The following is a 25248-nucleotide window of genomic DNA, read 5'->3' on the forward strand; positions in this document are numbered from 1 at the left end:
AGTTAACAAACAACAAAATTCGAATACTTTTTGAGTAGAAGGTAAATGCAACAATTCCGAATATGTATTTAAACTCTACCTTCCATACAGTCACCCATCTTTTTTATGTTCTAATGCAATCTAATTTTAATGCAATGCAATTGATTTTTGGCTACGTCCCATAGAAATAATTAAATTTCTACACCTTGACCCAGGTTACTTTTAATAATAATCCTACTCAACCATAATCTTTCTTTACACTTCCTCTACCCAATATATATGTATGGTTTTGTAATTGTAATTTCTTTCATGTTATCTGCCTTATAGTTCTCCACGGGTAACTACAACAATAATAATATAATAGACTAATGCTCTCAAATAGATATTTTTAAATGCATATCCCTATTTCTATTGCCAGATTCGAATTTTATTATAAATTCATTATTCTAAATTACTAATTTAAAAAAAAACATATATTTATATTGTCAATGAACTATTATTCACCGATTCAATATATAAACTATTACCAAGCCAATACGTATATAACATATAAACTGGATTATATATTACAAATGCTTTTATTTTAAAGAAATCTTTAACTTTAATGAGGAGCGGAAAAATTAAATGTTTTCACTGTTTCTCTATGTATATAAGAAAAAGTATTACTCAGAGATATTACTTACTCAACCATAGTCATAATACTTGAACGATAAGAGGCGGCGAATATGTAATAACATAAAAGGGGTGCCGACAGTAAAGACTTATAAGCAATTTCAGGCATTAAAATGTGATTTAAAGTATTTAAAATTCTATATATATTAAAATATATTCACCATTGAAATTTACAACAGACAAGTATGCATTTTGATACTTTTTAAAATTAACAACTGTGAAGCTCTTAAAAGCGATGAACATTGTTCCGAAATGTCATGAAATTGGATTAAATTTATGTGAAGGCATGGCAAGCAGTACAATTAAAATTAAAAGAGGATTTATAATTGAATAAATAAATAAAATACCAAATATGAATTTAAGTTAATTTAAGTATATGAAATTAATTATTGTACAAATTAAAATTTGTAGAAGGAGAATTTAGCATTGAGAGGATTTATTAGGAGTCATTGGATATAAAACGAGGCTACAAGCAAAGTGATTGGTCAAGTAAAGAACTGAACCATACTGAAATTGATAATAAAATTTCTTTCTGAAACTATTCTATAAAATTAATTAATAAATTATGTATTTAGTAATTACATAATATTACATATGTACAAAACAGTAATGTAAAGTTAACACTTATAATATCAAACTACTACTTAGTCCTTTTCACTTTCTTAAGCAAGCTTCTGGGCTTTAAAATTGCTACGCCAATGCTGTCTATTATAAACCGTTCCATATATGACTCAGATATTCTTATTTTTTATTATAAATAGAATTTTGAGATCATTGTGTATGTCGGTGCTTCTAAAGTAACGAGAAACTTTATCCAAATCTCAAAGATCTTTATTTTGAACTTAACTCAGTAAATGCCTGATTTTCCATTTGCCTGATTTTAATAAGTGAAACTAATAGATCTTGTCATATATGAAGTAAAAAGTACTTCCATTATTGATTAAATACTGTAATTCAATAATTAAAACTATATTATTTGTTTGTGTTTTTTAATCTAATGGCATTTTCGATTGGTAAATCTAGGGTAACGTTTATAATCAAGATTCACTTTTAGTGCAATTTTCATTTTCGTTTAGTAAATCTGTATAACACTCGAGATTAATGTATAACACTCATAAATAAATTTTTAAATTTATAAAAAAATATGATTAATTTTAATAGTTATTTATTTTTCAATATTAATTTCTTTTTTGTCGAAAGTTTTTTATATTTTTTGAAATCCATTTATTTTATTACAATCTGTCAGGTATAAATGACAATAAGTAATATATATACGATTACGATCTAAACAAAGGCGCGTATAGAATATACCCAGTGACATATCCATATATATTTAAAATAGAAGTGTGTGTCTCTCTCGACGTTTTCCTTCTCAGCTTTGTAAAAGTGTTGGAAGGGGACATCAGGTTTGTCGAAAGTGAAGCGTCTTATGACTTGAAAAAACTATTTAAAAGTTAGAAAAGTTCGAAATGATAGCTGCAGGCTTTGTTGCGAAGAAGAAGAAACAGCAAAGCACATTCTGTGTCACTGTGATAGTCTCGCTGGATTCAAACTTTGGTACTTACATATCAACTGCCTATCCACTTATAAAGGAATTAGGCAACATCTCTCAAAAGGACATAATGGCGTTTTAAACTACTACTCGTCTATGGAACTAAAGTGGGTGTGTCACAATAGTCCTCAAAGGGTGCAGTGACGTGGTAATAAGTTCCTAGAAGAGTCTAGAAGAGTTCGAATAGAAATTAAAAGACAACAATATAAATATTAGTTATTTGATTAAAATTTGGTTGAACATACCACATATTTTTTATTATTATTATTTTTTATTATTATTATTTTTATTTCATTATTATTTAAATTTTTAATTAAAAACAAGTTTTATTAAAATTTTTTGTTTTAACAATTGTTGATGGTGATCCGTAGGACATAACTAAACAGATACTTGGTTTTATTAAAACTGAGTTTGATCATACGAAATTATTTAAAGAATAAAATTTGGTTATCTAAATTGAATTGATTTATAATTTTTAATAATTAATAAATTCAATTTCATTTTTTTTTTGTTTTTGTTGGTTAGCAAACATTGAACTTTTGACAGGCGAGGACATTCCAATCATAAATACAATTTCAAAATATTATATTTTTGTGGTACAATATTTACTAAAGCAAAAGGTGTATTTGGCTTTCTCCAAATAATTAAATTTTGCTTGTTTTGTGGTAGATTGTATTTACATAAAATTAATATTTATTTTGATTTTATTAAAATTTGACGCAATTTCATTGACGATTTCCTGCTGCCATTTTCATTTTTTATTGAAGAAAAATACGCATTTGTGAGCCGTTGCCGCTGCCGTTGGCGTTGCCACAACGCATTACCGAAATAGCGAATTCTGTTTGAACTTTGTATCTGACGGATGCAAATATTTATATTTGTCTTACCGAATTTCGTTGTTGTACATTATTAGTTTTGCGTAATTTTATATGCTCGTATATACAAAACAATATCTTTTGGCTGTTTTAAGTAAAACACAATTTAGCTCAACTTTTATACATTTGCCGGGTATTACGGCCGGCCGGTAATAGTGCGCGGCCATACTCCTCCCCCACCTTCGCCTCCGAGAGTGGCCGAGGACAATGTTTACATGAACTTTTAGTTCATGCGTTTATGGTAAGAATTGAAAGTTGCAAAAGTTACCTGAAATTTATATATATATATATATATATATACATATACCTATATGAAAATAATTAAAAATAAATATTTTTGTTTGTTTCCTGATAGAAGTGCCACATGTGGGCAGTGGCAATCAATGTACCTACTAAATTTTACTTTGCTTACGCCTCGTTTCAATAATGAAAAACATGTATCTTACCTCACAGAGAGGCAAAACAGGGCAAAAAACGACTTTCGAAGTTCACATGATGATTTTCCTGGAAATTGTTTTTCTATTGTCTGTGGAACAAATCTTAAATAATTAATTTAAATTGTAATTGAAAACAAACAACAAAATAATTACTACAATTTTAACAAATTTTAATTGTTTTAACCATAAAAATAATTGTTATTTGTTTTTAATTTATTACAGAGAGAGATTTTATTCTCGAATCATATCGAAAACATCTTTCATTAATTTCTGTTAAATTGTTTAATGAGATTTTGGAAGTCCATATTGACTGTTTTGAATTTTTTATTAATTTCTGCGGCATTTTATTGTGGAGCTGGTTTTTTGTAAAATTCCTTTCACAGCTCATTAAGATGTCAGAATTGCAGAACTCGTAGGTTTTTTTTCTGTTCCATTTGTAAATTCTTTCTCATGTGCTCATTTGAATTTTTTTATTATTCACTATCGAAAATCTTTATTATTTGTTTAATTTATTTTTTGTAAACTTTATTATACACTTTTTATTTATTTTTGTATGAGTAAGCATTTACAATATATTTTTTATGCGTTCCTGAAAGTGGTTTCGCATCAGCTCCATTCTCGGCTAATTTATATGCCGCGAAAGTAAAACCCAATTATCTTCTACAGTCTGAGAACTAAGCGATTTAATGAAATTTATTTTTATGACATTTTTAAGAAACGTGATCAATTTTTCATGTTCCAACTGTTTACGTATTCAACTTTCAACAATTTTAAACATCCTTCTAATTCACAAACTTTTAACTCATGGGATCGCTGAAAAAGTCACACGAAAAATAATTCAATTCATAATTTATTCGAGAATAAATAATAATATCTGCTGTCGACAAAACTGCACATATCAGTATTAAAATGTAACAAAATGTAAATCGTTAGTTTGAAAAACAATTTACAAAGATGAAGTTAATTTATATAGCTGTGATTTATGCGTTAGCTCTAATTAATAACATAGCAACTGCAATAGTTGTTTATAACCATTGAACAAAGTAAATAAAAAGTACTTTGGTTTTTTTGACATTAGCCGCCCAAAAACTATATATACGGACCAAAAATTAAACCAACAGATTTTTTCAAAGACCACTGATGTTGTATGGATATTTGGCAATGACCTTAACAGGTTATTACATAGTAAAAATTTAAACAAGAATGTACTTAATCAGGAAATTTTTTTAAATTTTAATATTTTCATACTACATACACCTTATTATCCCTTTTCTATTTAAAATAGATTTCTTATCATCATTAATCATATTCTTATCCTCATCATGTTATAATGATTGATTTAATTTAGAATTAAAAAAAATTCTTAATTAAAATAAGTTTATGTACTACAATCGACCTTCTATATAAAAAATGCGTTAAGATGGGGTTCAAAAAAAAAGCTTTTATTTTTAATCATTTTTTTTAATGTAGTAACGTCATAAAAAACGTCAAAGAATCAAACCCTAAAATATAGAAGAAAAAAATTTACTGAGTCATAATTTAATTATGACGAACAATCTTTATATTATCAAGTCACTGACTAATTTCTTATCAGCACAAGAAGCTGCTTTTTTGAAATGGAATATGTTTTTGGGAGGTTTACCTTAGAAAATGTTCATTGATTCAAACAATTTTGATTTGATTCAATTTTTCTTCTTATAATGATAGTACTTTTCCATCCACTTTTTAATCCACTTTTTTAATAGTACTGCTATGATTGTTTTTTGCATTTTTTATTGAAATGCAAAAAATGTGATGTGCATATTTAAAAGAAATATTTCTATATCTCTTTTCTTTGATGTGTCTTCAGTTGGTGTACAAAACTATCCAATAGGTTTATTAGTAATGGGCCTATTGTTTTAAAATTGACATATTTTCTCGACCAAAAGTGTAGACCTCTTTATCTTGATATATCTCCGAAACCGCTCAATAAAATTTGAGAATTATCGGATTTATACTTTAGAAACAACTTAATAAGGCCTATAGCAAACCACCCTATGCTCTTATTAAGAGTGGTGTCTTTACCTAAAGCATAATACATAAATACATTGTTAATACATCAAGGAAATAATATAAAAAATTATAATAAATCGGCTAGTGTTATCACTCATGATGTTGATATTTTAAATGTTGTTGTAATGAATGCATTAGGGTGAATCTCAGTTGTATTGGGAAAATTTTTCTTTCTCATTAGATAAGTTATATCATTTCTGGTACCTTAATGTTAAAAAAAAAATTAAAAAGTAATTAATTTTAAGAAGTACCGCAACACTTGAAAGTAAGAAACTTAAATAAAGATTCCAACTTACTTGGTGGGACAAAACTACTTGGGTCCTTTTTCGTCCTTCTATTCTCAGATGTCGTTATTGAGTTAAAGCTGGAGTGGCTTCCGTTCGCATAATTACATCTCTTGTTAATGCAAGCAGCTCATTTAGCTTTAGGTTGCCTGTCAAGTCATCACCAACCCAATGGTGTTCCAAGACAGTCTTTCTCCTACTGCACCGCTGTCTTTCTTCTAAACATAGTCTGCAAGTGTCTTCCTCAGCAAGAGTTAACTTTTTGAGGTGAAATGTCCAGTAATGTCCAGTTGAAATGTCCAGTAATTAATGAGGTCAGCCAGTTTAGAGTACTCCGCTGATAGCTAAGCACTTTTATCGCTGCCCTGACCCACGGTTTCGGCAACATGAGTTTGGGCTGTCTACAAATGCTCAACTCTCCCCATCTATTAAGATGACATAGGCTGTCATCATGTTGTAACCCAATAGAATTCTAGGTTCTGAGCTACTGAAGTTGTGGTCCTTGATCCTTGCTTTGCACTTACTAAGTTTAACTTAGTATAACACTTACTAAGTTATTGTTTAAATTGTTGTTTATATTTTTAAAAAAGTTATCTTATAATATTTCAGATATATTAGTTGTTAAAAATGATCATTTTTCACATATTTTGGAAAAGTGGCAATGGATAAATTCGTAAACATGCTAGAGAACTTATCAAACTTCAACAAAAGTTAAATAGTTAATTACAAAATTATTAAGGACCAATTTAATATTGCACACTTATGTTAAGTAACACTTAACTTAAAATTTAAGTATAACTTAAGTAAAAAGTCACTTAATACAAGGAAATGTCAATTTAATATGAAATCTACACTTAAGTATACATTGTAAAATTTTCTTTCTGATTGGAAATTGACAATTATTAATCAAGTCTTAAACACTAAACATAATGCAATTAGCAAGTGCAAAAAAGTAGTTAAATTTTATGTTAATTTAAAATTAGCCCTAAGTTTTAATTATTTACAAAATATTATAAATAAAGGCAACAATTTACATTTACAAACAGAGTAAATGTTGATAATAATTTTATTTCCCCTATTCATAACGCATATTTCCGCAAATTTTTTATATTTAGTGAAATTTACATAAATAATCCTCATAATAAAGTTTAACAAATTGGAACTAAAACCGCCGACAATTGTTCGAAGTGCAAATTATTCCATTTGAAACGCACCGATGCATAGATTAAGTCATATTCGACGTTGCTGATACTCGTAATTGCTATTTAACATTTTAACTAAAAAATATCAACCAGAAAATTTAACTTAAATATGAAGGCAGTAATATCTTTTGCCTAACGCTACACTCTACGTACGTTTTGCACAGTTAAATTGATTGTTTGTTGTGCGGTGCAGCTTTTCAAGTGTAACTAACAAACTCCCACACACGTCAGACGGACGCCTTTAAAGTAACACTAGTCAACCGACGTCGACCTTAGCATTTGAACAAGTGCCAAGCTTAGCTGTTATAGGATAGTACTATAACAGCGCTGGTACCTAAACTCATTGTAAACTAGTAAATTCACTACTCGCTACTCTTTGATCTTTTTGATTTTTCTACACTACAAACAAACACTTGTGTTTGTGTACTATATGTGTAATTTTCCGCAAAACTTTTTCTTCATACAAGTACCCAGTAGAAAAATTGGTGTTCGATGCTGTCTTCGAGACATGTACGCAAAATGTCTTTGAAGACATTTGGCTAATTTGTTCGAAAACGTCTTCGAAGATCGTCATACATTTGAATTGACTGGTCTTTATGTATATATCCATGTCTTGAAGATGGTTTTGATGACGGATTGATCCATTTTCTACTGGGTATGCATGCATGTATAGTATGAATGTGTGCTGTGATTTGTTATTAGTGGAAGTCAGGAAAAACAAAAACAAAAACAAAAACAATAACAAACTTCTTTAATGTTAGCGAATACTTTGCATATTTGCTTTATGCGCAAAACACAAAAACAGAAAAGAAAGAATACATAAAAGTTGCTTTGATTTGGTTTGAAGGAAAAGGAAAACAGATTTTAAGATCTGCAGAGAAGTGAAAAGTAATTAGGGGCAGCAAAATATTTAAGTTATTTAAAGCAGCTGAAATATTTTTCTTATTTTTAGATTTTTGCATTTCTTTGAAATTCCCTAATGAATTGTTTTTTTTCTGAATTTTTTATAAAATTTATTAACGTGAGTTGTTCCTATGCTTGCAACATTAAGTCACTGCACGAACTGTCAAAATGAGTGATTGTCATTTTTTAATAAATTTTATTTAAATTTTGATAAAATCTTGATTGCATGCAATTTTTTGCAATTCACAGAAATTTACTCTGCAATGTCTTGCTTCATTTATTGTAAACATAATTCGTCATATTTTTTTCCGCATAAAAGTGCAATCAGGCACATTGTGCACAAAGTCACACGCACATTACACGTGTATCCATTACTTTCATTGCAAAAGTTAACCCAGAAATGTACCAAACACAACTCGACACTGAACCACTGCCCTAAATTGTGTTGCTCCAAATGTTTTTATTGTGTACACTGCAACTTTTACATTGCCTTGCATGGTTGCCATATTTGTAAGGTAAACAATAACTAAACAATATAGAAAGAAAAAAAAACAACACTAATCAAAGAAAGAGAAACAATAACAAAGCAATAACAATCACAACAATTACAACAACAACAACAACAGCACCAACTGCAAGATCAACAAAATGGTGCAATTATATATAAATAAAATATAATAAAAATAAGCAAAGAAATCGAAAAACAATGAAAGAAGGGCAGACATTGTTATTGTTATTGTTTACATGCCAAACCACTATCAACTGCAACAATAATTGATGAGTTTCCATTGTTTTTTTTTGTTTTCTCTTACAGATTTACAAACATACATATGTTTGTATGTCCTTATTTTGTAGCTTGCATCAAGTGTGCTGTTTTATTATTTGCATTTTTTTTAATGAAAAAAATTCATCAAAGAAATCTGAGCTTCAACTTTGCACATTAACAGCATTTATCAAATACATTTTTCCCTTGGAAGTGTCAATTGTCATCTCTGACATTTGATATGCAAATTATTAAATCATTTAATAAACATATTTTATTTTATTAATATTAATATTATTATTATTACCACTGAAGTATTTTCATAAAAATTCTTTTCTTCATTTATTAACTATCGATTTTTCAGATTTTATGCCAGTGGCACCAAAAAAAGTATATTTTTATTTGATTTTAATGTATTTTTGATTATTAAAAATTGCACACAAATTGCAATTTGTACTATTTTGCATATTTGTATGAATACGCTATATGTGTATAGAAAACGTTTACTGGTAGTTGTTTGAAGTGCTAGTGGTGTGCGGTGACCTATTAAATCAAATTATTATAACATTAGTTTAGATATTTTATTAATGAAAAAAAAAATATAAATTCATTTTTTGTGTATTTTATGTTGTTTTTTTCCACGTTTTCTACTCAGTTTAAGTTTGTTTAAATTGATAAGAAGAACTAAAACAAAAACATTTGTTTATGTAGCTTTGCTGAGGCAGATACTGTGCTGTACATAGTAACCAACAACGTAGGCTTTATATTTTCTATGTTTTTGGTAGTAACGTAATTAGTAAAATGAAGCAACACTGAGCCGCAACAACAATGCTGTGAGTGGTGAATTATATTAATTATAATGGTGATTATTTAGTGCTGAATTATGCTCAGTTTGCATACCTACCAAGATCTTAACAGTTTGGTAATTATTAAATAGGAAGAGGAATTTGCAACTTTCTTAGCTGTTTATTACTTTATTTCAATTTAATAATAGTGAATATTATTTTAAATAATGTTTTTTTACAGAAAAAAGAATACTCACATATTATTAAAAAACAAAATTGAGCTGAAAGCCCTGGCAGCTAGCACTCATTTTTCTTATCTTAGTTATAAGATTTTATATTTTTTAATTAATTATAAATAAATAAATAACATTTAAAAAAATTATTTTTAACAATTATTATTTTAATATACACATATTTCTTATATGTTATATATTACTGAAGCAAAGGACACTTTTAAAACTGTAGCACCACTATATTTTCAAATATATCGATACAGCGAATATCGACATTTCAAATATACTTGTTCAATTATAATATATGAAACTTCTATATCCGAGTCGAAACTTCTATGTCGATGAAATTTTGTAACTGTTGGAGCAACTCCGACAAGTTGCAAAATTTTAGAAAATAGTAGAGGCACTTAACTTCAACCACTAGACAATTTGGACTGACTTAAAAGCTATAGGCTGCGCAAGGACGTTCGATGACAGACCATCTGACTTTGGTGCTGGCAAAGAATTAGGATAGACTGAATTACTATCACTGAAACGCTGCTGAAATGTGTCGAAATCAAACCAATTTTTGAAGCGAATGATTACGGGCTATGAATAATGGATTCAATACGAATATATTTAACATGATTGATTCAGTGGTCTATTGCTTAAATTTCGAGCGCTTGAACGAAATAATCACGGAAAAGCGACAAGAATTGTACAATATAAAAGTACTTATGTTTCAACATAATAATGCCAAGTCACATATGTACATCTTTGATGACTCTAAACAAGGAAATCTTGATGCATCTTCGATATAGCATCGTATAAAATAATATAAAATAAAAAATTTTTAAGTATTGGTAATACTTATACTTAAAATATGGTAAAATTGTAAAAGAGTTTATAATAAAAGAAATGTTAAACTATATTAAAAACTATGTTCAAAAAAAAAAATTCAAAAATAAAAAAGTTTTCCCATACCGGGAATCGAACCCGGGCCTCCCGGGTGAGAGCCGGGTATCCTAACCACTAGACAATATGGGAGATAAGAAACATTTATAATTTATCGCAATTGAATTGAATAATATTACATTAAATAAATATTGTATCTAAGAATATAATTACAATGCAACTAATATATAAATATTGCTTAATTTAATCAATTACACATTGAAATAATAAACCTAAACAATATTTATAGAAAATTTTAAATAATTATATTATGTTGAAATTAGTTTTCTTTATACACATTGCATTAATTTTATTGATATAATTTTTTATATTTAATTGGCATAAAAGTGTACTGAAAAAATTTGTTCTTATCATATATATTATAAAAATATATAATAATTAAAATTTGTGTATTAATTACATTGTAAAAAGATTAATAACTGACTTTACTTAAATGCGTCAATAGTGCCAACAGCTGGAACGGTCAGGATGGCCGAGTGGTCTAAGGCGCTGCGTTCAGGTCGCAGTCCACCTAGGTGGGCGTGGGTTCGAATCCCACTTCTGACAAACTTTTTTGTTATTCCATGCATAATTTTAAAATTTATTCTATATATTTAACGTATCTGATTTTTTATCTTAGTGACAACTTTAATTTTTAATTTCTCATAGTACAACTTCAATTATAATTACATATATATAAATTAAAAACTCTGAGGTGTACTAAGGCGTGACACTTGCTAGTTATATATATAATATGTGGTATAAAATATCTCACTCTATACATATGTATATGTTTATATTAATAATATTCTTCACCCAAATTGTATATGAGATATTTCCAAACTATAAACGATCAGAAATTAGAAACTCTTTCTTTTTTGGGAAATTTAATTTTATTTTAAATTATTTCAAGCATCCAATACATAAAAAAATTAAGGCTTAACTTAATTCTTATCTTAATTCCTATTTATGTGAGCGTTCACATATAATATTGAGACTATATAAACACGTATATGATATAGTATAGTGTCTACAATATAGTCTCTACGTTTACCGAACTACTTTATTTTATTAACTACGAGCCGTAGTAATTAAATGATTTTAATTTAATGATTTAGTTTTTATTTCAATTCTACACAATTTTAAATATCGATTTTTAAATCGTGATATACAGTTATTTAAAGAAATATATATAAATATTTATAAAATATTTTTTGAACTCAAATGCTATAAATGCCATAAATAAATTATTAAAATTGTTAATTAAAATAACTTAAAATAATAAATCAAATATGACAGTAATAGCTTTGTAAAACCTTTGAAATATATACAATATTTACTCCTAATAATATTTTCATCTGCAATACTTTTTACGACAATAGATACTTTAGAAATTTTTATTAAAATAAACAAACGCAAAAAGTTGAGAAAATTAAATAACCGAAAATATTTTTTGTTTAAAGAAAATAATCATGCAAATCCATAAAAGATATGATATATGCTATGGAATACGTTCTTCATTCATTTTTTATGTCCAATTTCTTCTTAAGAGTAGTGACATCAACTAGACTTACTAAATTTCATTTTTCTCATATAAGGAATCTCATGAATATAAAGCAGAACTCTTGATGTGATAGACAACTTGACATTCAAAAAAAAATTGAAAAGTCTAAGATTCGAGTACAATTAAAAATAGGAACAGTACAGGAACTGCTCTGTGGTCTTATAGCCCATATCGTGATCGCCGTTACATTTAAAACATTCAGAAACAGAAGTCTTTGCATTAATTTTACAAATATGTGTTGTGTATAAATCTAAATAATATGATGATTAGTTAACATAATAGGCCAATAGACTTCAGTGGATCCTTTGGATCGCCCGCAGAACCTAATGATTAATTAGCTATTCATAAGTTTATATTAATATAATACATATATATGACACCATAAGTGATATATTTAAGGTACTATATCCAAAAAGATTTATTATTTATTAAACGTTTGAAAACTTATCAAAAAATTATTATTTATTATTTTTCAACCAATTTTTTTATATTTTTACTCAAAAAAACTATTATCCACAAAAATCTATAATCTGACAATTTATCTAGATAAATTAGATCATTCATTTTCGATGAAGATTCTGCTTTCATTCATTCAGCGCTTTGAATTAATTTTTACGTACAGTATGATATAGTAAGTCATTTGTACTGTACTTTTGTATTTTTAAACAATTGAAACTTTTGCTATTAAAGCAATATTATTGCAATTTAAGTCATTAATATTGTATTCTTTGTAATGTATTTATAATGTATTAACATATTATTAATAAATAAGATATTTCATTAAATATTTTTTGATATGTTAAACATTTGTCAACAAGTACGCAGAGGTCAGGATGGCCGAGTGGTCTAAGGCGCTGCGTTCAGGTCGCAGTCCACCTAGGTGGGCGTGGGTTCGAATCCCACTTCTGACAAAATATTTTTGCTCATACATTTTTTTATATTTGTTATATAAATGTGTATATTTTTGAACACTAAATAATTATTCTTAATTATTTATTAAATAATTATAAATGTGTAACATTTTGCAATTATTTATACCTCAATTTTATTAGTGTTTTATTTCGTTATTAATTTAATATCATAAAATAAAATTTTACTTTAATATATATTTATTTATTTAATGTATTTTATTTATGTTTTAATTTATCATATATATTTACATTTTTTTAAATTAAAATAGTAAGTGAGCAATAAATTTTGTTTCATAATTAATGTCTTATATTTTGCAAATAATTTATATTACCTTTTAAATCATAAAATAAAATTATTTAAATATTAAAATTACTCATTAAAGCAAAAAACATAAATTAAATATAAATAAAAATATAGAATATAGAATTTAATTTTTTATTTATTTAAATAATTTATTTTGTGTGAAATACAAAATAAATTAAAACCGTCTATGTTTGGTGTTTCTTAATTCAATTAACAACTCCGCATACTACGAATGTTTTGTGATCTTTAAATGACACTGTGAGCTCACGAGTATCTGAAAGATAAAAATTTTCATTTGTAGTGGAAAACATGAATTGAAAATTTCTGTCAGCAGATACGACATTAATAAATAATTGCAATCATTTATCAAAATCAAATAAAAATGTTAATTTTCTCTGTTGCCTTGTGCACTTGAGTCGTGTGGTGCGTATTAATATTTTAGGTGTGGATAAGGTTATACGAGTACTCGTTCTAGGTTCAGTTAACTAAAGGATTATGTCGGGTTAATATCAGTGTCAAGTATATGACAAATATAAATTACTTTAAATTAATGATTTAGTTTTTATTTTAGTTTTACATAGTTTTAAATATCGATTTATACTTGTAAATGGTGACATACATTTATTTAAAAAAAATAATATATATGTTTTTAAAATATTTATTCTACATATCAGCTAAAAATGCAATAAATAAGCAATTCATTTTGTTTATTAAAATGCCTTTAAATAATAAATCAAACATGACATTAATCACCTTGTAAAATCTTTGACATATATATATATATATCATATTTACTAGTAATAATACCTTTATATGTAATACTCCTTCCGACTACATATACTTTTAGAATTTGAGAACATTTGACTAAAAAGACAAGAAAATTTGTAATTTTTGTTAAAAAACAAACATCCAATTCTAGAAAACACTTGATATATCCTATTAAGGACTTCCTCCATCCATTGCTTAGGTCCTATTCTCTTGTTAAGAGCACTGACATCAACTATTGAAATATACAGCAACATACTGAATCTGTTTATGACATATACGAAATGTTAATATAATGAATAAGTTTTAATTTTATGGATACCAAATATACTATTTTAACTATTCGTTAGATTAGAATAAAAAACTAAGGGAGTACCAGAACATGATTGATTTTTTTGTTACTTTCAAGTCTAACTGAACCAAAGACACTCCGCCTTTTGAATGAAAGCTACATCGTTCACCGTTGATAATGAAAAATGGAAACTCTCGACCTAGCAGTATCCTCTTAACTCAGACTATAGTCGGACAGTCACAAAGAATGTGACTAGGGGTTTCTATCTACTGGCAATGTGCCTCTTCAGGCAAACGCATATTATTAATACGAAAACGCTGGCCATGATGATTTATTAGACAACCTGCTAACCACCTCTGTTTCGTTCTACTGAGGACAGGCACCTAATATAAGGAATTCTCTGTTCATGTGAATTCCCTGTTCATGCAAATCTTCCCTATTACAGATTTATGTATATGCCAGTAACAAGCCTGCAGATGATTTCGATAAGACTATTATAGATGTTGATAACAGAATGTAGCTTAACTGCACTTAAATCTTACGTATTTTTAATAAAGAAGTATTAAAGGGTAAGAAGGGTGTGTACTCCCAATAAATATTTTTATTAGTTGAAAATTTAATATGCATATATCTTCTTGTGGTTATGTACATATACTTTATATTAAAAAATAAAAAACCATCTTTTATTTTGAATTAAAAATTAAAATAAATTATTAACATTGTTCTCTTCTCATTAATTTCAGGCTGATAAATGCACCGTCATCAAATTATCGTGATATTCATGGTGCCAAAAAGTGTCAATCATAAATTCTATATAAAAAAGTAATGAAAATAAATTATTACTTCTACTTATTTTGCTCAAAAGTAGAAATAAAAGCAGAACGAGTGAGTCCAAAGTGAATGAGATTCAGATACTTTTTCGATCCCACGCATGTGCATTAAATGGAAACTGGCTTCCAAGAAACAGTCAAGTTCAGCGCGTGCGCTTATGAATAATGCAATTTTGTTGTTTTTTTGAATGTTTTTCTCCGCAACAATAAAACTTTTTATTGTTACATAAAATAATAAAAAAATTCCAATAAATTTATAATAATAAAACCAAAATGAAATATCTTTTGTAAGGTGCCAAATGCAACAACCAAAAGTGGGTCAAAACTGCAGACGTGAGCTTGCGGGCGTTAAAAATAAATTAGCAAGCAGCAAAATTAAAAGCGAAAAAAATTGTCTCGAAAGGTGCTTGATTAAGTGCAATAATTACAAAAAGAGCCGAGAGCAATTAATATTTTTCAGCAATTTTTTATAAATAATTTAAATATTTTTGCAATTAAAAATGCTTGCAGCACTCAACGCCATAAGCCTAACATCTTAAAATTAATTCACTGATAAACTTTAACCAACGAGAAAATAATTAAACAAATTAAAAATTAAAGAGAATTAATATATAAAAACAATATTTTTCAAACTCTTAAACTCTCTTAAATTCGCTTAAGAGAAAATTTTCGAAAATTGTCAGTAAAATTCGAAAATGAATTCTCCGCATTTGGTAACCGCAGCGAATACTCATCACATTCACAATCAACAACAAAATGCCGGTCTCACCAACACAAATATGAAAAACTTTATTAACACATACAACAACATGAGTAACAGCAACGGACTTAATAACAGCAGCAGCAACAGCAACAGCAACAATAGCAACAACAGTGCAACAACAAACCTTGCTAGCACGAATAAGTTTGCGCCTGCACGTAGACTTGCTGGAGCGCGTCAAACTTTACGTCTTGCCATACCGAAACAACAAGGCGATACTTATAGTCTCCAAAATCCATGTAATGGAACAAATGCGTTCTACCGGCATTCGCCATCGCAATTGCCACCAGCTCCCATACTAAAACGCAACACCCCAAGCCCTGCTACTGCTTCCGTTGCTACCTACTCACATACACCAAAATCTTCCTCGCCTTTGGAATCACATAACTTGCCAAATGTAACGCCGACCGTTTTAAGTGGAAATAATGGTTCCACTATAGTTACACCTTCAAGTTGTGGTAGTGGAAAGTTATTAAATCTGCGTAAACCTAATATTACACTGAATTCATCGGACATACGCAATAATAATGATCTATTCGCTTTTTCTAAGGATTTATCACCATCTGTAGATATGGGTAATATATCTTAGAGTTATTTAGCTTTTTACATTCATTTCAATTGAGTTCTTACTTTTCAGAACACACACCCATGTTTGCTGATATTGCCTCATCAATTTCACCATCTTCGGGCTCACCAACTCATCACTTGAATCGTTTATTCAATCTGAGTCCTTCGACAAAACGTAGTTATGGAAATGTAAGTACACGTTTTGTTTCAAAGAAATACAAATATTTATACGGACAGCTAATAAAAACCTTAATAGGAAAATTATAAATAAATATATATGTATATATAAACTACTTCTTTCCTGCATTATTCTAAATCTAACCATTGATCCATTATACTGGGTTATACTCTTGGTGAAAACAAAAATTTTGATATTCTGCACAGGAAGTACTATCGTTATCATTATTAACAATACGCATATATAGTGTACACCAACTACATTAGTTGCTGCTAGTTGCTAATAATTTGAAACTAACATATATACAAACTACTCCGAATATTAGTCCCATGTGATGCCTCAATGAATCTATAGGCACACTAAAATGATAACAGTGTCTAAGTGCTATCCTCAATTTAAGATGACAGTAGACACCTGGACATAGTAAAGAAGAAAGATATGGGGTAATGTTTCTCCTTCTTTTAAAATTTAACGGAATTAATATTTTGCAAATTTCGGTAAGAGAATACAATGCTTCTAAATGTGATTGTTAAATGACGAAAGTATTATAGAAATGGGTTCTGCTTTACTTATTAGTGCAGTGGAGTTAAGTCATTTTTGGATTTAACTTTTAGACTACATACAGGAGCTTAACCTTAGATCTCTCATGTATACCATATTTAGACAACAGCCAATTCTATAAAATGCTGAGTGAAACGTTCACCCATCTTATTTGCTCGTGTCCCTATGATTGCCAGAAAACGGATATACAATCTATATTCCGCTTTTATTGAATAGAATGAGACATTGAAATCGGGAAAATCCCTATTGTATTATTTTGTATTGAAATGAAAGTAGTCGTGCATTGATATATATACCTACAAATTTATAAAAAATGTTGAAGATAAATTCACAATTTAAAATTGAAATGTACCTGCTGTACAGTTGATGTAGTAAAGTCTCTGTAGAAGAGATCAGGAACAGGTTTTTAGGTTTTTTATCATCATCACGATACGCTGTATATAGTCACATAGTTCTTTTTCCGGTTCACTCTTTATTCAGGATCACAGTTATGATTTGTTTATCCTCTAAACAAAAATTATTAATTTCTTTCAACTACGATTATAGGTAATTCTTACCCTTTAGTCACACCTATCCTTACGTAGATTGCGGTATGCGATATTTGCTTAAAGGACATTGTTATTGTCTTTTAATAGGTAGAAGTATGGGGTTTTTATTAATTTTTATTATATTAGCTACCTAAAATGCATATATGCATAACATTTTGCAATAAAATGGGTTTATGATGCTAAAATATTCTGAAACAATTTTTAATAATATTTCCATATTTGTAACATAATAATATAATAATAATAACATTTGTGGGATGTCACAAATAAACAACCTTGGGTGGTTAATACAAATAAACAGCTTTGTTTGCGGACGCACTAATTAACGAAGCGTGAAATTTTTACCTGTTAAAGGATCGAATCCTTATATGTGATCCTAGACATTTTCCATCTATAAAAAGGAGTAAATATTGCAAACAGTTATCAGTCAGAGTACAGCGACAGACTAAATAATATCTGTAATATATCAGTTCAATTCATATATCAGTATAGTCGTAAAATTCAAAATGAAGACATTACCGTTAAGCAAACCTAAAAACTTCAAGAAGATGTCCATAGGCTATTGTTTGTTTATGCATAAGTTGGAACTTAATTGTCGGAAAAAGGACTTAATACGTCGATACTCATCTAAAATCAATCTCACCAACAGTCTAATACGCAAAGCAAGGAAAAATATTAAATATTGCGCTCCAGGTGTCTTGAAAGCGATGAACCGCGAAACACGTTTTAGAAATAAATTGAGGTATAAACTGGAATCGAAAAGAATGAAGAAATCCTTGAAGAAACAAAGAAGACTGACTAAACGAGAGGAGAAGACTACCGAGGAAAACAAAGACGAGCAAGCTGTTAAGAGCCAAACTCCCCACCGTAATATAATAATTTAATGGAACTCTCCAATTAATGTGACCAGTGACTTATTCAGTCAATCGTAATGACGACGATTTTGAAGGATCCAATTATTAAATTTTTGTGATATTGTATATATATTAAAAAGAAATGTTCATTTAAATTATATTAAACATAGATTAAAACTTTATAATAAAAACTCTAAAAATTAAAATCCAATTGTTATTCAATCACTTGAAACAAAAAGGAGGATATCAGAAAACATCAGATGTATGCATACATTGTGTTCTATAAATTTTTTTTACTTGATTCAGGATATTTCTTTAATCTGCTGCATTTAAAAGATCATTTCGAATACGAAGACATCGACAGCTTTAGTGAATTTGATTCTATTTGATTTGACTTTAGTACTTACTTTGCTTATAAAAAAGTTTGTTGAGAATATGTTATACTTACATAGGTATCAGCTAAACATATCCTAAAAATATTTGTTTCAAAACCTCAGTTTAATGTACTTTACTCGGAGCTTGATCGTTTTGTTCTTGAAAACATCACCTTTCAACGCCAATAACAATGATTTGAGTGAATTGAGTGTCCTTTTGAATTGGGCATACAACTTTCGGTGACTCAAAATTCAATTAAAATACTTTCGCAATTATGATATAAATTTTTGTTTGGTTGGCATTTGTACTGGTCCTCATTTATATCCTCACGATTGTTTGAAAACCCTGCACATGATTTCTATAGAGGGATAAGCAATAACCATCACCATAAACTGACTTGTATTGTATTTGTGATTGTATTTTCACATAACTCATCACTCATGAATTTATCACTATAAGGTTGGATCACTATAAGGTTGGAAAGGCATAGAAAAATCTCTCATAAGTTTAATGACGATTTCTTGAACGGTTTTTGTCGTAGATTTTAAACTCTATAGATTTTTTTTGAATATGTGAGGTGCTTGCTGTTTTTATAAGTTATAATCATTAACAGTTAATGATTAATTCAATTCAACAAAAGGTCATGACTTCATATTATTGAAAATATATTTTATAACACATTATTTATTGTATATAATTAAATAGAATAACACAATAAGAAAGAATAAACAACAACAATTTATAATAGATAAATGATTAAGTTTATAATTTTTTTTAATAAATATTTGAATAAACGAAAGCTAGCCGATTGCCTAGCGGCTGCTTAGTATGCAATTCAGTGGGAAATGTGAAGAACAAGTTCTAAAACAGTTAACACCTTCGAACATAATACGTCGCGCTAGACAACGTAGCGTAAATGCTAATGAAGTGGTGTGGAGATATTAGTTTAGGTCATTATGTAGCCAATAATTATGAAGTTTCTTTTACACTCCCTTTAAAGAAATTTGCGTGCCGACATGTGCTACTTTTATGAAAAATTGACTTTTAGGGCGGTGGTCTGAAGTGAAGTGGAGCTAGCCCACAAAGAGTTTTAGTTCTGGTTTTCAAAGAGTTCTAAGAGCTTTTCGGGTAGCAACTTGTTTAGTTAAAATTAACAGTTAAATTGTTTTATATGTTAATTAAGTTAATTATGAACTAAAAGTTTGTTCATTTGTCTTGTATGGTTTGTTTATATTAGCAACAAAATTAATGTGAAAAAGATATTCAAAAACAAATACTGACCACAACAAAAACAAATAGCCGAAAAATTCATTTCGGCTGAGCTTTTGGCCAAATGTTCTGGTTAAATGGAATAGTATTTATGTATAAATTTATTTATATATTATTGTATAAATAAAATTCAAATATATATATATATAAAAATATGTATATAATGAGAAATTTAAAAGAATATCAACAAAATTCTTTGCTCGTCTATAGTATATTTTTTTTTTTCAAAGTTTTTTAAATTTCAAATTTTTTAAATGTTTTTCATTAATGTTCTTCTGTAGTTTATAAAAACAAAACCAATTGAAAATAATGATAAAAAGAACAAACATTGAAATTAAATATGAAATTAAAATCAAAAACCAAAAAAAAAAAAATTAAAAATCTAAACAAAAATTTTATGCCGTTTTGGCATTTGGCGTTTTGGCGTTATTTTATTTTATTCCAACACATTCGTGCGGTGTCGAGAATTTTTTATGCCAACACACAATTGAGTGATTATCTGGTTTCGGAAAGAATTCCATTTTCAGTATTTGTTGAATTGAGAGACGTGCCAGTTCGTGCGACTGTTTCCTCTTTCGTTGCTAATAATTTGAATATTGAATAAACTAAAGCTAAAGTGCAAAAAATAATAAAAAAAAATTATTAATTTATTTATTATAGAATTGTGCTTAATAAAAAATAATTTCTATATTTGTTGTTTTTTTTTGTGTTATTCAACTCAACTCTTAAAGTGTGCGATAATAAAATTGCAACACTGCAATATAAACAATGCACATGCAAATGCACTTGTAGATCTTAATAAATTATTATTATATTATATGAAGTAAATGAGGTAAATAACATTTGCCATTTCAATGAAATGCTAATATGTAAACAGTCATTTGTATGCAAAAATCTTAACCGAAAAAGGGTAAAAAATTCAATTGAGCATGGGCAATCGTATGAGTAGTTTATGGTGTAAAAAGTCAACATTACAAATTGCTGATAAAAACACAATAAACAATCTGAATGACAATAAGACAAACAACTCCAATTCCAATTCAAATTCCAATATAAATAATAAAAGCGGCATTTTTCGAACGCACAGTAGTCGTTACCCTTCTCTAAGTTGTATTTCCAGAGATAAAAAAGGTGATTTACCCAAAAAGAGTAACACTACCAGTGATATAAATATAAGTGCAGATAAAGCACCAAATGAAATTGTAATAATTAACATCAACACACCAAACACACTCTTAAATAATTTAACTAAAGAAGCAACAGTAACACCTACAACACCGACAATAACAACAACACCGAGAACAACAACAAATACAGAGAAGCAAGCAATATCAACAATTGAACAAGAATTTGAAAAAATTATAACAAATTCAAACGAAACTGCATTATCACACGGCAGACCAATAACAATACAGCCGACGACAAGAACTAAAGCATTTATAACAACAACACCAACGCCAGAGATAGCAACAACAATTTCCACTAATATTAAAACGAATCCAAAAGTATCAACATCACAAACGTCAACAGAGAGTTTAAAGTCAGCTTCAACAAAAGCAACAACAATGAAATTTAATCCGAATTTACCCACCACTGTCAAGGTGAGAAATTATTTAAAATTTAAAATTTTTTTCACTCTGCTCACTAACAAAAATGGCAAAAAATAATTTGTGCTATTACCTACTGTTCACTGTCAAATGGTGATTGGGCAAAAATATTAATGGAAAATATTTTTTTTAAGTTAACAAGTGTTTTGTTTACTTTTTTTCTCGTTTTGTTTATGTAAACAAAATCAAATTAATACTACAAAAAACAAACACAGCAACATATACAAAAATTAAAAAAAATATTAATAATTTTTATTACGTTTTAATTTTTACAAACTGACATAATCACAAAAATCGAGTCTTTATAAAAATTACTTAAAAACTTATTAATAGATATTCTTTTCATTGTATAATATCATGTAAACAGCTGTTTTCGTATGACCCTGTATAGTTCAGAAATTCTTTAAATTCATGTTCAAGGTTATAAACAAAATGAAATTGTGTCATTCCTATTTCATTTTGCATACGAATTTGTCTCACTTATTGACCACATGGGGAGTATGGGGGTATGGGGAACAGAAATTTCATATTTAACAGGAAATATTGAAGAGCATAACCATGACGTCGTCCGATTGTGGGTTTGCCTATTATTATTTGTATCATTATTTTTGTATGAAACACATGTAAATATATTCACAAACATGTTAACTAATTAGGCATTGTTTTGAGTTCGGAGGGAAAATTGCGCTATTAAATGGGTTAATGCGGAAGTTTTTTTTGTAAGTAATTATCTGAAATGTTTTATAAAATGTTTACACTGTCGGGCACTTCAAAGCATAGCACCTTTGCCATTATGAGGGTGAGCAAGTTCAAGAGTGATATTGTTTTATGTATCAAATATATTTGTTAACATAAATAGGAGTTAAATTTAAATCTTAATATTTAATTCATATTCTTTTGTATTTTCTATAATATCTATTTCAATGTACGTTTCAGAAACAATTTTTGTTATTTCTACAAATATTAATATATTCTTAAATATAATATTTATATACTATTATATTTAAATTATAATAAATTTAATATCTCTACAAATGTAATCACTACTTACTTACTTAAATGGCCATACCAATCCAATACCACACCGATAACGAGTTGTTGTCGCCATTTAAAACGAAGAGTTATCCTTTTTTCTAATAAAAAAATATAATACAGAGGTTTCGAAAAGTAATGCAAAATTAATTTTTGACTGACCATAGAAAATCGCCATTATCAGTGGTCTTGGAATTATTTCTTATATTTAATTATTCGTAAATAGATTTTTTTAACTGTAAGTACGAAAATTTGAACTCATGCGCTGTCAAATTTGAAGCTTAAAGTCAGTATTCATTAGCCAACTGTTCCAAAGCCGTACTTGACTTATATATTCGAAGTAGGAGTTTTCTTGATTTGCTGTAAAAGTTTTATTAACAAATTCACTTGCTGTGTTTATATTAGAACGAAATCATAAACCAGCTGTACAAAGAATAATTGAATTAATTAATTATATTTCAGTTTTTTTAATGTCGTAAAAGAATAAAGAATTCAACCTTTGGTACTTATAGTTTCAAAAAATTATGGAAATTTGGCAATTATTGAAGCAGTTCTATAGTCAGCCAAATATTCAATTAATTAAAATAACATAAAAATAATTTTTGTTGTTGTAGTTCACTGCTTTTCCAAACCTTTCTATTAAATACAATAGTTTTTTTACAATTTTTAGTATTTTACAGTGATTAGCTTCGTATAAAATATTTTCATTATTTTTAATATTAAAATGTTCTAAAAATAAATTATGATATAGCGACATTTATAGGAAGCGAGCTTGAGATTTATATAATTTTGATATTAAATATTTATTGTTTTTATGACCAAATTTATATTTATTTCTATTATTTTTAGTTGTTCAAATAATACACAACTTTTTAAATTATTTTTAAAAATTATATTTTATTTTCAACAATATTCTGAACAAGGTCTACAGTCATCTTCACATTTAATGAAATTCTAATTTTATTATTGTGAGAAATGCAAAATATTCAAATCATATGCATGTGCTTAATAATTATTTCCAATATAAGAGCAAGATTCTGTACATTGTTTACAAAACCAGATGGCACCCCGAGGTGCAAGCTTGATGACGTCAGGAATATATCTCACTAGTTATGCTTCGTGCACTCCCGAAAAGTTGTAGGTTTTAGAAGTCTATTTAAAGACATAAATTAATATAATATGTATTTACCGTCTAGCAGTCCATTTCGCGTTTTTCTGCAAATGACGCCTGGAGCATGACATTCCCCTTTGTACCACTTTCATTACGTCACTGTTTGTATTAGATGTAGTATATTATTATTGACTAATATAAATGTAAACATAACTTGATTAAGTTAATTGGTTTTTATTAAATTTAATAAACCTTAAACACATCATATAAAATTCCAACTTTGTCTAAGATAAAATAAGACACCTTCTTCAGTACATCAAATACTAAATATCCGCTTGTAATTAGATTAAAAATTATAATAGTATTTCCTATGAAAGTCACAATTAAAAACAATTACCGGATGTTTACTCAGTGGTAAATAATCTATAAAGTCAGCTATGTGTATACCTGTCAGAAGTAATTTACTTTGGGGAAACACCACTCAACTCGAAGATACAAAATCTGTAAACAAGCAAATAGATTTGATAAGCGTTCACACGCCAAGCATATACACACACCAGCCACCGCTTCAGATATGAGTCACAACAAGTATCTCGTGCTTAAGGTGAGATGGTACGATGGTACGCTTTAAATCACCTTAAACCATTTGCTAATAAATAAAAATAAATAAAATTATAAAAATAAATATGAAAAGATCATCATTTACACGTTTTCAAATAAATTTCTGTTCAAGTTCGCGATCTTCCCGGTTATCTGAAGTTATGACGTTAGACTTCGTATTGTCAATTGGCAGAGAATTGCCATGTGATGAGTCACTCACGTTTTTAGGCGAAAGTTTTGATACAACAGCAACGGCAACGTGCGCCGGAAGCTGTGGCTTGCGTTTACGTGCACGAGACAACGAGTCTTTTGTGCCTGCGAAGCGTAAATATGACTTATGCTTCTTCTATGCATGCCATGCTGTGTTCCCAGCTACGTCACTTATTTTATCAGCGCAGCATCATGACGTGTTCTCTCTGCTACGCTTAAGCGTGGCAAATTAGGCGCGAA

The 25248-nt window shown here is 28.3% G+C and overlaps 3 protein-coding genes and 3 non-coding genes across 6 annotated transcripts; 5 read left to right on the forward strand and 1 right to left on the reverse strand.

Annotated features, from left to right (window-relative positions):
- Positions 1–10691: 10691 nt before the first annotated feature.
- Positions 10692–10763, reverse strand: Trnae-cuc. The gene has a single exon. It is a non-coding gene; the product is annotated as a tRNA-Glu (tRNA).
- Positions 10764–11153: 390 nt separating this feature from the next.
- Trnal-cag lies at positions 11154–11237 on the forward strand. The gene has a single exon. It is a non-coding gene; the product is annotated as a tRNA-Leu (tRNA).
- A 1824-nt stretch (positions 11238–13061) lies between these two features.
- Positions 13062–13145, forward strand: Trnal-cag. Its single transcript has one exon. It is a non-coding gene; the product is annotated as a tRNA-Leu (tRNA).
- A 2111-nt stretch (positions 13146–15256) lies between these two features.
- On the forward strand, positions 15257–17124 carry LOC119675815 (putative uncharacterized protein DDB_G0286901). The gene is made up of 3 exons (XM_038087057.1): positions 15257–16671; positions 16734–16852; positions 17089–17124. Exons 1-3 carry the CDS (start codon positions 16032–16034, stop codon positions 17122–17124), a joined length of 795 nt encoding a protein of 264 aa, XP_037942985.1. The 5' UTR covers positions 15257–16031.
- Positions 17125–18456: 1332 nt separating this feature from the next.
- Positions 18457–18834, forward strand: LOC119675897. The gene has a single exon (XM_038087141.1). It carries the CDS (start codon positions 18457–18459, stop codon positions 18832–18834), a length of 378 nt encoding a protein of 125 aa, XP_037943069.1.
- Positions 18835–21208: 2374 nt separating this feature from the next.
- On the forward strand, positions 21209–22049 carry LOC119673061 (cell wall protein DAN4-like; the record flags this gene model as incomplete). Its single annotated transcript, XM_038084277.1, is given in 1 exon segment — positions 21209–22049. A coding segment is annotated over 1 exon segment (672 nt), but the record flags the coding sequence as incomplete, so codon positions are not given.
- Positions 22050–25248: the final 3199 nt, after the last annotated feature.

The sequence above is a fragment of the Teleopsis dalmanni genome, chromosome 1 (assembly GCF_002237135.1).
Source record: "Teleopsis dalmanni isolate 2A chromosome 1, ASM223713v2, whole genome shotgun sequence".
Lineage (NCBI taxonomy): Eukaryota > Metazoa > Arthropoda > Insecta > Diptera > Diopsidae > Teleopsis > Teleopsis dalmanni.